We start from the raw sequence: 12886 nt of genomic DNA on the forward strand, positions 1-12886 counted from the left end.
CTTAATCTTACTTATTACGCTTACATCAGCCTTGCACTCTTTGCGGATCTCCACATTCCTCACACGATCATACATGGTTTAACCACACATAAGCCTCAGGGATCTCATTTCAACAGCATTCAATCTACTTTCATCCTTTCTTTGCCAGTTCCATGCCTCACTTCCATACATCAGGGTAGGTACCAGCACTCCATTGTGGACTGCTAACTTTGCTTCTTTGGACAGTTTTTTTCAGACAGTTTTTATTTTATTTATATTTTAATTTTAATCGAATTTTCTCCCATTGGTAAATCTAATATCAGTCTACCACGCTATAGTACAATCAAATCTCCAATACGCTGTAATCAGCTGGGGAGCTGCATACAAAAAAAATCTACTCCCTGGTGAAATTGTACAACGTCTAATTATAACAATAATATTGAAAATCCAAGAGATTATCCAACACACCTAATTTTTAAAGAATTTAAAGTATGAAAATTTAATAATCTTTTCCGAAAGAAACATAATAATTTAAATAATAAAAGAAAAACAAAACCACAGCTTTTTAACTGAAAGTCGTACTCGTCAAAAACATATATTTCCAACACAAAAATGTAGCATCACCTTTGGAAAAAAATACTTCAACGGCCTACCTAAAATATCACAACAATCGAAAACGATAAACACATACTAAAAGCGATTAAAAAGAAGTTCAAAGTAAAAATACCAAGATTATGAAGACTATATTCTTAATTAATTATAAATTTTAATTTTTTTATTTACATATATATTTACATTATAATTAAAAACACTAACACTAAAAAAGCAGCAGACTCTCCATCTCCGTGTCACCTGTTTCTGTACTTCATTTTATTTAACTTAATTTCAATTTGTAATATTTATATTATTTTTTTTTTGTAATATCTGCATTAACTGTACAGCGCCCCTGAGGTGATATTTCGCAAAAGCGGCGCTATAAAAATCATCCAATAAATAAATAAATAAATATTCTTCATATTGATGCTCACCACTCTTCTAAACACAAGCGCCAGCTTCTATAGAAGAGAAACATTAAAAAAAAATCAAAAGCAGTGAAAACTAATTTTATGAATTGAACATAATAAAATTATACTTTGTAAATTGATTAATTATTTAAAAAATAAAAAAATAATTTCGTATTACTTACTTTCTTTTTTACCTCTTGCGTATTATATAATTCCCATTTCTATAACTTTTACGACCGCTCATTTGACTAGATTAGTCATGGGTATAATAAAACATAGAAACTACGTAGGTAAATTACGTGTGAAGTACGTAGGTATACGAAACCAATTGACATGTGTAATGTTTATTTTTTCCACTAGTAGGTAGGCTTATGCATTAAAATCGAAGGCAGGTTACTGAGACAACGCTCGTGGTTGCACAGAACTAGGTCCAGTGGACATACTTGTGATTTACTGCGTTTAGTTATCGCACATAAGTTCATTCGTCAGACAAGCTGTCACCAGTTGCCACAAACATGTCGCTCTGGGCTCTTTTTTTGTGAAAAAATACCTTCCTGTGCTTTTGTTATAACTAAAAATACAAAAATTATATTATTGATGTTGTAGCCGAAAACGTCTTTTTTCGAACATTCGGTTTTTTGTAATTCAGGAAATCCGTGGGGCGCAAATTGAAACTTCCTTATTCTTAATTCACTCTATCACACTCAAGCCGCCACTGCTTATAACGTAACCTATTTTATCATCACTTTTCATGACTTTATATGACTTCTCAAAAGAGTTTTTATCACTGTCCTGAGTTGTCTGGTTTCCGCAAGTGTGCATCATTCAGGTAGGCGACATATTAGGCTATACGCATCATGGCTTGGCCTATTACACTGCCAATAGGAATGTATGGCGAGCGATATGCTGAAATGTGACAAGACTGCCAAGCATTTTGGCCTATCATATTGGCGTATCGCTCGCCATACAGTATGGCGAGAGGTATGCTGAAATAGGCCAAGCGTAATGTGTCGACTACCTTAAGGCAAAGCTTAATGCCAAATCACTATTTTGATTAACCTTTATAACGAATTGGTGTACATTATGAATACCGAAAAATTTGCTTTAGATAAGTTGAAGGTTTTCCTATCGTTTCGCTTTGAGTAGAATACAAATAAATAATAAATTACTCAATAAAAAATATAAATGTAAACTACTAAAAAAAAATTTTTTTCAATAGAAATGTATAAACGCACAATGGAAACAACTTTAAAAAAATACAGTATTATAGCTAAGATTATCTGTGACAGTTTCACTTGATTAACTTTTTTGCTTTCTTATAAAATTATTTACAAAATAAATAAAAACCAGTTTTGTGCTTGAAATCGAACGTTTCTAGACTCCATTTGTCAAGCGATTTTAATGCCTATTACCTACAATATAAGGTATATCAAGAATATACACACTTTTGGCTTGTAGCTTCTTATTAAGTTTAGGCCGGATTGTTTCATATTTTAGCACTGGTTTATCTATTTTAATCTCCGTTCTAACATTTAAAACAAGTTACAAATAACATAGAATTCAAAATAAATTATTATGTAATCAATTTTTTTAAATTAAGTTTTCGGCTAATCCACGACTTCAGGATAAAACAACCCGACTTAATATATTGTACCCACAACACAACGATAACACGGATTCCAATGAATTATTGGTTGTGTTTTTGTGCCTAGCATTCAATAAGTCTAGACAAGTAATTTACCTCATTATCCTCAGAAGTTATCACTGGAAAGCATAATAATATAATATGGTTTGTTTATAGTCTACCCCTTGTAGGTTACTATATTGTCGTATGTGTACATTGAACAATGTTAATCGTCATTGAATGTGTTATTATCTCGTAATACATTAGGACTACGTACTTTGTTCATTTCATGTTCTACATTACATAAAATCACGGAGAAATTATCGGAATGGTCTAAATTCTAAATAGATGTTATCTGAACCATTCGTAACTACCTACTCGCTGGCGACTAGATAACTTACCAAATGGCAATTCGATGCACCTTTAAAAAGTGATATAAAGTCATGAAAAGTGATGAAACAAAAACTAGGTTAAATAGGTTAGGTTTAGATTTAGTTTTTTCATCGCTTTTAATGATTTTACATCACTTTTTGAAGGTGTGTTGAGTTGGTTCCATGATAACTCAACACAGTGACAATTCAACACACCTTTAAAAAGTGATATAAAGTCATTAGAAACGATGAAAAAAAAAGTTAAAACCTAACCTACCCCAAAAACCTACCCTAGTTAATGAATTTTATGTTTCATCACTTACCATGACTTTATATAACTTTTTAAAAATGTGATGAATTATCATTTTGATGATTTATCCGGTCACCGTTGAGTTACTTGGAACCAATTTGATTTTAAACTTTTGAAGAGTACAGTGGAAAGTATCAATATCTCTTAGGATATTGTAAGATTTGCAAATACGACCGAGTAAAAAGTTTTATGCGTAAATCTATTTGAAATGTTGTATATAAAATAAGATATTCGTTCTGGCATTGCGTTCAAAGCAACGAAATATATTTTTATCATCATATAAGATTTTTAATAAATGAAAAAATTGAATATTCTAATCTTTACAATTTTTAAACGTGCGGTATTTTAGAAAGCATGTCAGCCACCCTTTTCTGCCCTTTTCGAGCAGACCACCCAATCCCTCTTGGGACCTTTTCTCAAAATATGGAGTTTTCCATTGGGCCAGGTCTCTGATGAGTGAAAGTAAATGGTCTACTTCGAGGCATTTTTTTTACGCCCATTAATTGATCTAATAAAATTTTGATAAATTTAAAGCGGCTTAATGGTTTTTCGTTATTATCTTCTATTAAATTTTTATAGAATGTCTTAGTTAATGGAACTTATTTCTATCCCCCAAAAAAGAGTTTAGCCACCATTTCTGCGATTTTCTTATGGAGCAATACGACGATGCATACTGATCAGCACGATTAACCCCACTCATGAATTTAGTATAATCGATGATAACGTTTAGTTTATCCTTAATTACTATCTATCGAAGTTTCATCGGAAAATTCACTTGCACTTCGAAAACAAACTCGTCTTCACTACAACTGAATTTAAAATTCTCCATATTTACTGCGCAGTAAATATTATTAAAATAAAGTTAATGCGTAGTTTTTGTTATGAATGAAAAACGGAGCAAAAGTGCAACCTATCGCCAGTGGGTACTATATACAACTGAATAGAATATGTAAAAGGACCCTTTAACTTTTGAACAGTAAAATGTATACCTATTGTTTATGTCGCTGCTGCGACGCCATCGGTGTTAGAAAGTTTTCTATGTCGCCGTGGCGGCGACAAAGGAGTACAAAAGGTTAAGTAAAATTAATGTAAAGTTAATGTAAAACGGTGTGATACAAAATCGAGCGTAACTGAAATGTGGAAGTAATGGGAATTCGGGGGAGAGGGGACTTTACATCACCTTTCTAAATTGTTTTGAATTGCCTCTGTCTCGAGTGTGCCACGGAATCTATAACTTACCCACTGTTACATTTGATAATAACAGAACTTGAATAGGACTATCACGGAACCCGAAAATGAACGTTGAAATATGATGAATTGTTCAAATTCTATAAAACAACCCATCCTTGGTGTGATTCTTACAATCTATTTTGACTTTATTTATAATTGGTGCAGTTTTAATGGTTTTCTGCAGCGCTTTATAAGATTTCATCCCTTTGTAGAAGTTGTTGTTTTTTTGAGTATTGGCTTTGTCCTTTTTTGCTAGTCTGATTTCATCACACAATACACATGTGTGAATGTCGTTTGTCGAGTATCGTCACAATATCACTGAAATAATTATTTATTTACACATTATCTAAGACGCTGTATTTTTTGACATAATTTCTTCAATGAAACGAAGCCATTATTTACCAGTTGTTTGCTACTATTATAACATTATTCAATAAAGATTAGCATCGCGTGGTGGCAGTAGTGTGGCTGGCTCGAATTCTCTCGGATCCGTATCGTTACATAAGTCTCGTGGAGAATAATAATTGAACGCACCCGCCGTTTATTATCTGGTGAAGATGGGTCACGCCACGGAGCGATCCTTTGACCCGGTGCTCTCAAGTTTCGCCGGAGTAGATTGCACCAACTCTCCTCTGACTAGTCTGCATACTCCGTGTCATTGAAGAGTACTATTGCGCATCGGATGAAGTCTACGAGCTACAAGCCGTAGCTGCGCTCTCGTAGCTCCGTAGCTCGTAGCTCGTACATCGCGAGCTCCGTAAGCCACGAGCTGGCCGGGTGATTTCTAAGGTTGAGGGATAACAATAGCTTTTCTTGGGAAATACTCCGGTTTTTGTCGTCAATCGTAATTTTTATAAGGGCGGTAATTTCGCAGGTCGAGTGAAAATAACAGCTTTCCATATGAAACACTCTGTTATTATCCTAATTTCTATAAGGGCGGTGAGCCGAGTTTTTCTAAGTAAACGAGATCGATCGATGTTTGTCGTCAATCGTAAGTTATATAAAGGCTGTTGTTTATTTAGGTACGATTTCAAAGTCGAATTATCTATGTGTATATTCATATATATATTTTTGAAATCATAGAATTTTCGAAGGTTGTTTAGAAATAATATGAGCTCTTGAACAAACGATAACATCGATTTTTATTTCTGAAATGCGCCCGAATCGCATCAAAATAATTTTAATTTTAATTCACTTGTTTAAAATTAATTTTTATTCTCAGAATCGTTTTTTTTTTGTTTTATTTTTAATCGATGTTGTGGAATTAATATGTTAAAGAATTTTCAATAAATAGTTTATTTTAAAATTGAAATTCAAAATCTTAAAACCAACTTTTTTGTCAATTTTTTTCGAAAAAAATTATATTAAAAAAAATCATTACGAAATGGTATATCCCGGTAGCAAATGCTATTTCTCAGAATCGTTTTTTTAGTTTTATTTTTAATCGATGTTGTGGAATTAAAATGTTAAAGAATTTTCAATAAATACTTTATTTTAAGATTGAAATTAAAAATCTTAAAACCAACTTTTTTGTCAATTTTTTTCGAAAAAAAATATATTAAAAAAAATCATTACGAAATGGCATATCTCGGTAGCAAATGCTATTTTAACAGTGCCACCAGTCCCTGGAAGATGATGCTAAAAGCATTGTTGATATTTTTTCAATAAATGAGTGCATACCTACCTAATCGAAATATTTTTGTTAAATACTTCTTACAATCCTTAATCTGAATAAATCTTTTGAGTAGGAGAGAGTTTATTATAAATCTTCTCTCAAGAAAATAAATCATGAAGAAAAAACAGTAATTGTGACCTGCGATTGTGATAACTTGTGTATTAATTTTTGTGACGTAAATTAATTAAAAAAATTATTTCAGCTATGAACTGCAGCTGGAGACCAAAACCCACCGGAGAGGCCTCGGCAGCTTCCTCTTGCACACCCTGGAGCTGATTGGCTTCACCAACCAGATGAGGAAGGTCATTCTCACCGTCCTGCACAACAACAAGTCTGCCGTCTCCTTCTTCAGAGCGCTGAGGTTTGTATTAACTTTAACTTGCTTAGAGCTTGGAGCTTTAAAAATCAGCCGATAAAATATTATCAGTATTAATTATGATTATTGTATAAATATTTTTTTATAAAAAAAAAAAATGGGTTGCATTTTTAAATAAAAAAATAATATAATACACCTTTCTTCCTTTCAAAAAATATATTGTTTTAAGATATAGAAATGCACCACATCCATAAAACCGAATCACATTCGCGATGAAATGCGAGATAACTGGATAAAACAGAACATAATAAAGTAATAGGTTAGTTTAGGTTCGCTTTTGTTCGATGTTGTATTTTGTAACTGTCCTGTTTAGTAATAGAACCCAAATACATTACTCTATCCAATGACCTTATAAAAATACAAGAAACGTTATCTTCATACTAATCGAACAAAAAATGTAGCATCGCTTATGAAAGGATAGCCATTCTAAGAATATGTGTGTATAATTGAAATATCTATATGAACGGACCACTTTAATTTGTCCACTTGCTCTGTGAATATATGTTAAGAGAATAAAATCAGCTCAAAGATGCGACCAATTGTCCCTGTATTTGAATGACACTCTAACACTCTCTGAAACTTTGGCTAAATAAGGAATTGCAACACAGCATAGTATCCCAAAAATTTATCACAATAACTTGTATCCAAATAGAATTGGTTCACTATATGTCATCGATTAATATTTAATAATGATAAACTGGTAACTTTTTAGATACACAGAAGATGAAACTAACCCTGATGAGGAAGAGGACATCCCTTACGAGATTCTCAGCAAACCCAACCCCAAGATGAATCGGCCCGCCCCCGTGGCCAACCAAGGCCCATCTCGCCCCGCCGCCGTGCATTCGCTCACCCCGCACGCACACCAGTGCTGCCAGGGGGGCCATCACCACTGACACTCACCCAAATAACCCCGCTGACTAATGGCCCCACTGATTTCATTTGCCCTGATGATTCATTTGAACCCAATGATTTCATTTGGACCCACTGATTTCTTTTGCCCTGATGATTCATTTGAACCCAATGATTTCATTTGGACCCACTGATTTCTTTTGCCCTGATGATTCATTTGAACCCAATGATTTCATTTGGACCCACTGATTTCTTTTGCCCTGATGATTCATTTGAACCCAATGATTTCATTTGGACCCACTGATTTCTTTTGCCCTGATGATTCATTTGGATCCACTGATTTCATTTGAACACATTGATTTCATTGGCCCCACTGATTTAATAGGTAACATTGATTAATTTTGCCTCACTAAATCCATTGGCTCCACTGATTCTGTTGGTCCTAATGATTCATTTGACCCCACTGATTTTACATTATCTTTTATGATTCCTATTGGTTTCTCCGACTATTGTTTCATTGGCCTGGTGGATTCATTTGGCCTCGCTGATTGCACAAATTTCTCTGAAACTCCATTTGTTTCTCTGACCCCAATGGCTTTGGTGACTTCATCGACTTCTCTGACATCATTACCCAATCTCACCCCCCGGGCCATTTCCAGATTTGTGGAGGAAACAATTTATTTTTTTCTCTAATTTTAGGTTAAAAGTATTCAAAAATTTGCATTCACAAGTCGAGTATCATCCTAAGCAACCACAAAGATGCCTTTTCACCATTTGATTAAAATTATTCTAACCATTGTAATAATTTTTTTTCCCTATTGATTGTTTCTATCTTTGGTGCAATGTTGTTTTTTTTTCAAATTCTTACTTTGTGATATAAACTCGGTAGTACACATGGGAAACTGGTGAATCCCCTATCATATAGAGAACACAAAACAAAAAAAAATTATGGCAACTAAAGGGTTAAAAAAACTTTTGGAGCTTGGAATACGCTTCGAAGCATTTAAAAAAAATTCTAACTTTTGACTTGATTTACTCGAAAATGAAAGCTTAAATTTATCAGTTTCCCATTTGTACTACGAGTTTTCGGACTCCGTGTATGATGTATAAGAGACATAGAATAAAAATTAATATTTTTAAAGTCCATTAATTTAGTTTTTTGTGACAGTTTTCTTGGCGTAGATCTTGCAAAGTGACATTTTGTGTTAATTATATTATTTTGTGAATACTTTCTATTTACTTTAAAGGTTAATTTAATATTTGGGAGAGTATATAACTGTATTGGTTCTATTTTTAACAATTTTCATGAAATTTCTAATTCTTTACGGCACAATGGTGACTGTCTGGTGATCTTCTGTTCCTTTGTCAAACTTTGTGTTCTTTTTGTAACGTTTATGTTTAATTGTGGCTTTTGTGAATTTATTGTGAATTACATTAAAAAAATGTGTTGGTAATTTTAGCTAATATTGGGCATTATTATATTACAACATTTTTTGTTTGTATAAATGTTGACACAAAGATATTAGTATATGAATTGAATGTATATCAATAAAATAAGTTTGATACAAATAATGTTGTATTTCAATATTGTAAGAACAATATACTTAGTATGGAATTGTAATACATTATCTAAAAATATATTACTAGTTGATGATGTATACTTCTTTTATAAGATTTATTAGTAAAATTATTCTTCGGTTTTTTTGATTTATTGAGGAACATTCAGCTTGCCAATTTCGACTATAACTGCTATTGCTGTCTTCTGTCTGCAATAATCTGTTGTGAACTTTGTTCCATTTACATATTTATTTTAGACCAGACCGGTTTCATTCTGTGCTTTGTCCAATCAAAAATAAATAATTATTCATATCGGAAAGAATGCCAGAAAACTGCACTTTTTTCTAAAATTACCCAGTAGTAAAGTTGTTTTCTTGATATGCCAATAATAACTTATCAAAATTACTGTTAAAACACTTTGATCGGGTTATTTTTTTCGCCGGCAGACCACTGAAAACGGGCGAAAATAAAAACAGTCGTTCCAGGAATTGAATTATTAGAATAACAGAATATGTTATCTAAATTACTTATTTCGTTGATCTTCAAACGCAATACCTATCAAGTGTCAGGTGTTCAATAATATAGGTCATTTTAGTTGAAATATCGATGTACACAAAAGACTCCAAGATAAATACAAAAAAAAGACTTGCATTGCAATTTGATAATTATGTACATATAGTTGGGACCGTTACAAAGAGATTGGTATATAATATTCATATAAAAACATCGGATAATTTCTTCTTTTCTGCCATTGAAATGAGGCGCGCGCAGAAGGTAGAAATACCCTTCCCAATTAAAGTGTGTTAATTAAGAGACAGTGACAGACTAAAAATGTAATTGGTTGGTGTTCTCTGATGTAAATTGTGATGGTAGACAAAGCAAATGGCAATATCAATATTATGTGAAATGATTTATTTTTTTTTAACTGAAGAAATAATGCAGCACACACCTTAATAATTAATAATACTTCAAGTTATTACTCATATTTTCGTAGAAAGTAATCAATTTGTGGTTTGACGTAACTTTATAAAGAAAAAAAATGATAACTTAGCATTACACCATAAATGATATATTATTTATGATAATTAAAAAATCAACTTAATTATATGGGTGGTTATAAAAGAGTTATTGCTTTATTTCAATTATTTCGGATGACGTATGAAAGAAAATCATTAATTTTATTGCTGTATTACAATATCAGCAGTAGATGTTTTAGTGTGTTTTCTTTGGAAGACATTTCTCCAACACATATAGTACAAGTTTAGGTCAAACCATATCACTGCAAATTGTGTTGAATTATTTTACTAATAATATTTACATCTGATATTTTTTTTAGTTGCCTTGATGAAAAGCATCAATTTGAAATAAAAAGTGATGTAAATCATTATCTTTTTACTAAGACCTGTTACGCAACTGCCATTCCCACCAGAAGATTTTTTCCAATCTGTTTGGTAATAAATCTGGAAGTAAGTTTGAGAATGATATTTTTTTATGGCTTAAAATTGCAACTGTTTAGGACATTTAATTTTGTGAGGAAGAGGTGTTTTGTAGGGAGATAGAGAGATATTGATACTTGCATGTCCAAATCAAACCAAGCACGATATTGTTTCATAATGCAGTGCTAAAAGTATGTTCCTCCTCTTCATGTTTTGAAGAAGATAATATTTTGTTGTATATCCTTTTGGTCTCAATCATTTTTTAGTAAAACAACAAACTTATTTCACAAAAAATTGACTTATTTGTATAACAAGAGGTATGAAAGATAAAAAAGTAATTTAAGTCTAATTCTTAAGCGCAGTCCGAGTGCATCAATAGGTCGGTGTTCTGAGGCTAAGAGGGTAAAGAAATATTTGGGATAATGCTCTCTTTTTATGACAATACATTCAAGTTTATCACCTGTGCCCATACAATATATTGTTACATAACTCAAGCAATTCAATAAAAAAAATCTTGTGATACGGCGGAATATAGGTTTTCAATTTAAATTCCTACAATATTATAGAAAGGTTAATAAAGAAACTGGATTAAACATTAATCTTTTATTTTCCCATTTATTCTTTGTTGTCAAACTTTCTTTTTTCATGTAAGCGGGTATTGGCCATTTAGGAACATGCCAACACTTCTTCTATGCTTTCATCGATAATTTGTTGACTAATCCATTACATATAAGTCAGCGTCCATCTCTTTTCATATGTTGATAAATTAAAAACAATAAATTATTGAGAATTAATCATTTTTTGTTAAGCACATCACGTAAATACACTTATTGAGGTTGCGGGAAATTGAAACATTGCTTGAAACAGTTTTGGCCGTGTTTGGTGACCTGATCTGAATATAGCCAGGTACTTCCCCACCTTCCTCCTCCCCATCTCCTTCCCCTCCACACTTCCTTCAGCCTCACAACGACTGGCTCCAGAAGGTTGGAAGAACAGATGGGACTCTTGTGCGGTTTTACATAAAAAAATTCAAAATAGATTTTTGCTCCCCTCCCCCGTTTGCTGACTGCCCCTAAGGTGCATTATCCTCGGTGTCTGTAACTTCTAGTACAAGCGGGAAACTGGCATCTACGTCACATTTCGAGTTGATTTTGTGGAATATATTTTTTTATTTGGGCTTTGTTTTCGAGTAAATCGAGTCCCTAGTTGGAATTATTTCGGTCAAATTTTAAACAAAATCGGACACTAGGAGCTTAATATCAACTGTTTAATGTATTTTAAAACGTGTCGAAGCTTAGACCTGTCTTCAAAGGTTTTTTTTAACCTTTTAATTGCCGGAAATCAGTTAAAAAAATCAAACAATAATTAATAATATTTTAACTGAAATCTAATTATTTTTTTTTAGATAATTATTGCCTTTAGGAGTGACTGTTAGTTTCGAGAGAATAAGTCTTAAAATATGATAAATTGTAAAGAGTAATAGCAGAGCAGCTATAGTCAGGAACAAGGCGACATCTAGAAGGTAGTACTGGTACCAGTAGAGATTATGTGCCGCAGAACGAAGGTGTTTGGCTCCTCTAAATTTAATGACATATTCTATCCAGTAGATGGCCGCGTCTAGTGGGTGCTCGGGCCGCTCTTTGAACACCTCAGATAAATGCTTGGCATTTATTCGGAACCTGAAAAATGTAAAACAAAAATATTGGTGCTCATCAAGAACAACAGGGTTTAAAAATTTACGCTACTATTTAGATTTTTTCCATCGACAAATTGATAGACCAACCCATCAGCGAAGGGGGAACAAACCAAGTTGCGTGCGTGGAGTGGGAAGGCGGCGTGACCGTCTCGCCTTCTGTGATAAATAAATAAATGTACCTTACAGTATACTAGCAACTCGCTTTGTAACGTCACAACAGTCCTTGAAAATAAAATCTGCTTACTTATTAATAGTCCTTTTAACAATGGCGTGCAAATTGCTGACTACGTAAAAAACTTAATTACATATAATTCCAAATCAGGTAAACAAAAGTTTAGGCTTGTTTCTAAAATTGAATATTTTGTTACACTATTCAGATGACACTTTTATAAACGTGTTGTAATTTACCCACCTCACTCATTTTTAGCGTCATTATGCAGGCAGTTCAGTTAAAAACAAATATTACGATTCTGCGCAGAAAACTGATGCCTTACTTTAGCAAACTTTTCTGTACAGGGTCAGGTTATTTCAATATGCGCTCTTCGGTTGTCAATGTACGACTGCTATAGTTTATTTATTTTCTGGAATAACTTTCTGATTTTTCTGTTTCAGATTTTCGTTTAGGAATTGCTAATATTGTCTTCAATAATTAAATATGACATAGTTTATTCAAAGCGTTCTCGAACCCTCTTTGTGCCAAAAATATGGTCATGTGGTTTGCCTTCAGTTTGCCAAAATGATAGGCGGATTTCATCTCAGGGCAAGTCTCAATTTGG

The 12886-nt window shown here is 32.8% G+C and overlaps 2 protein-coding genes across 2 annotated transcripts in view; one reads left to right on the top strand and one right to left on the bottom strand.

Moving 5' to 3' along the window:
- Window positions 1-11007, top strand: part of Naa40 (N-alpha-acetyltransferase 40) — a 72328-nt gene extending 61321 nt beyond the window's left edge. The window contains exons 4-5 of the mRNA XM_089640959.1: window positions 6396-6554; window positions 7282-11007. Of these exons, the coding sequence (XP_089497085.1) occupies window positions 6396-6554; window positions 7282-7465 (343 nt within the window). The 3' untranslated portion in view covers window positions 7466-11007. The remainder of the gene's footprint in view (window positions 1-6395; window positions 6555-7281) is intronic.
- A 346-nt stretch (window positions 11008-11353) lies between these two features.
- The window catches only part of LOC149416787 (UDP-glucosyltransferase 2-like), a 30783-nt gene continuing 29250 nt past the window's right edge, over window positions 11354-12886 (bottom strand). The window contains exon 6 of the mRNA XM_089640956.1: window positions 11354-12093. Coding sequence (XP_089497082.1) covers window positions 11802-12093 — 292 coding nt within the window. The 3' untranslated portion in view covers window positions 11354-11801. The remainder of the gene's footprint in view (window positions 12094-12886) is intronic.

This window comes from Hesperophylax consimilis, chromosome 16 (genome assembly GCF_061612785.1).
Source record: "Hesperophylax consimilis isolate HC1 chromosome 16, BYU_Hcon_1.0, whole genome shotgun sequence".
NCBI lineage: Eukaryota > Metazoa > Arthropoda > Insecta > Trichoptera > Limnephilidae > Hesperophylax > Hesperophylax consimilis.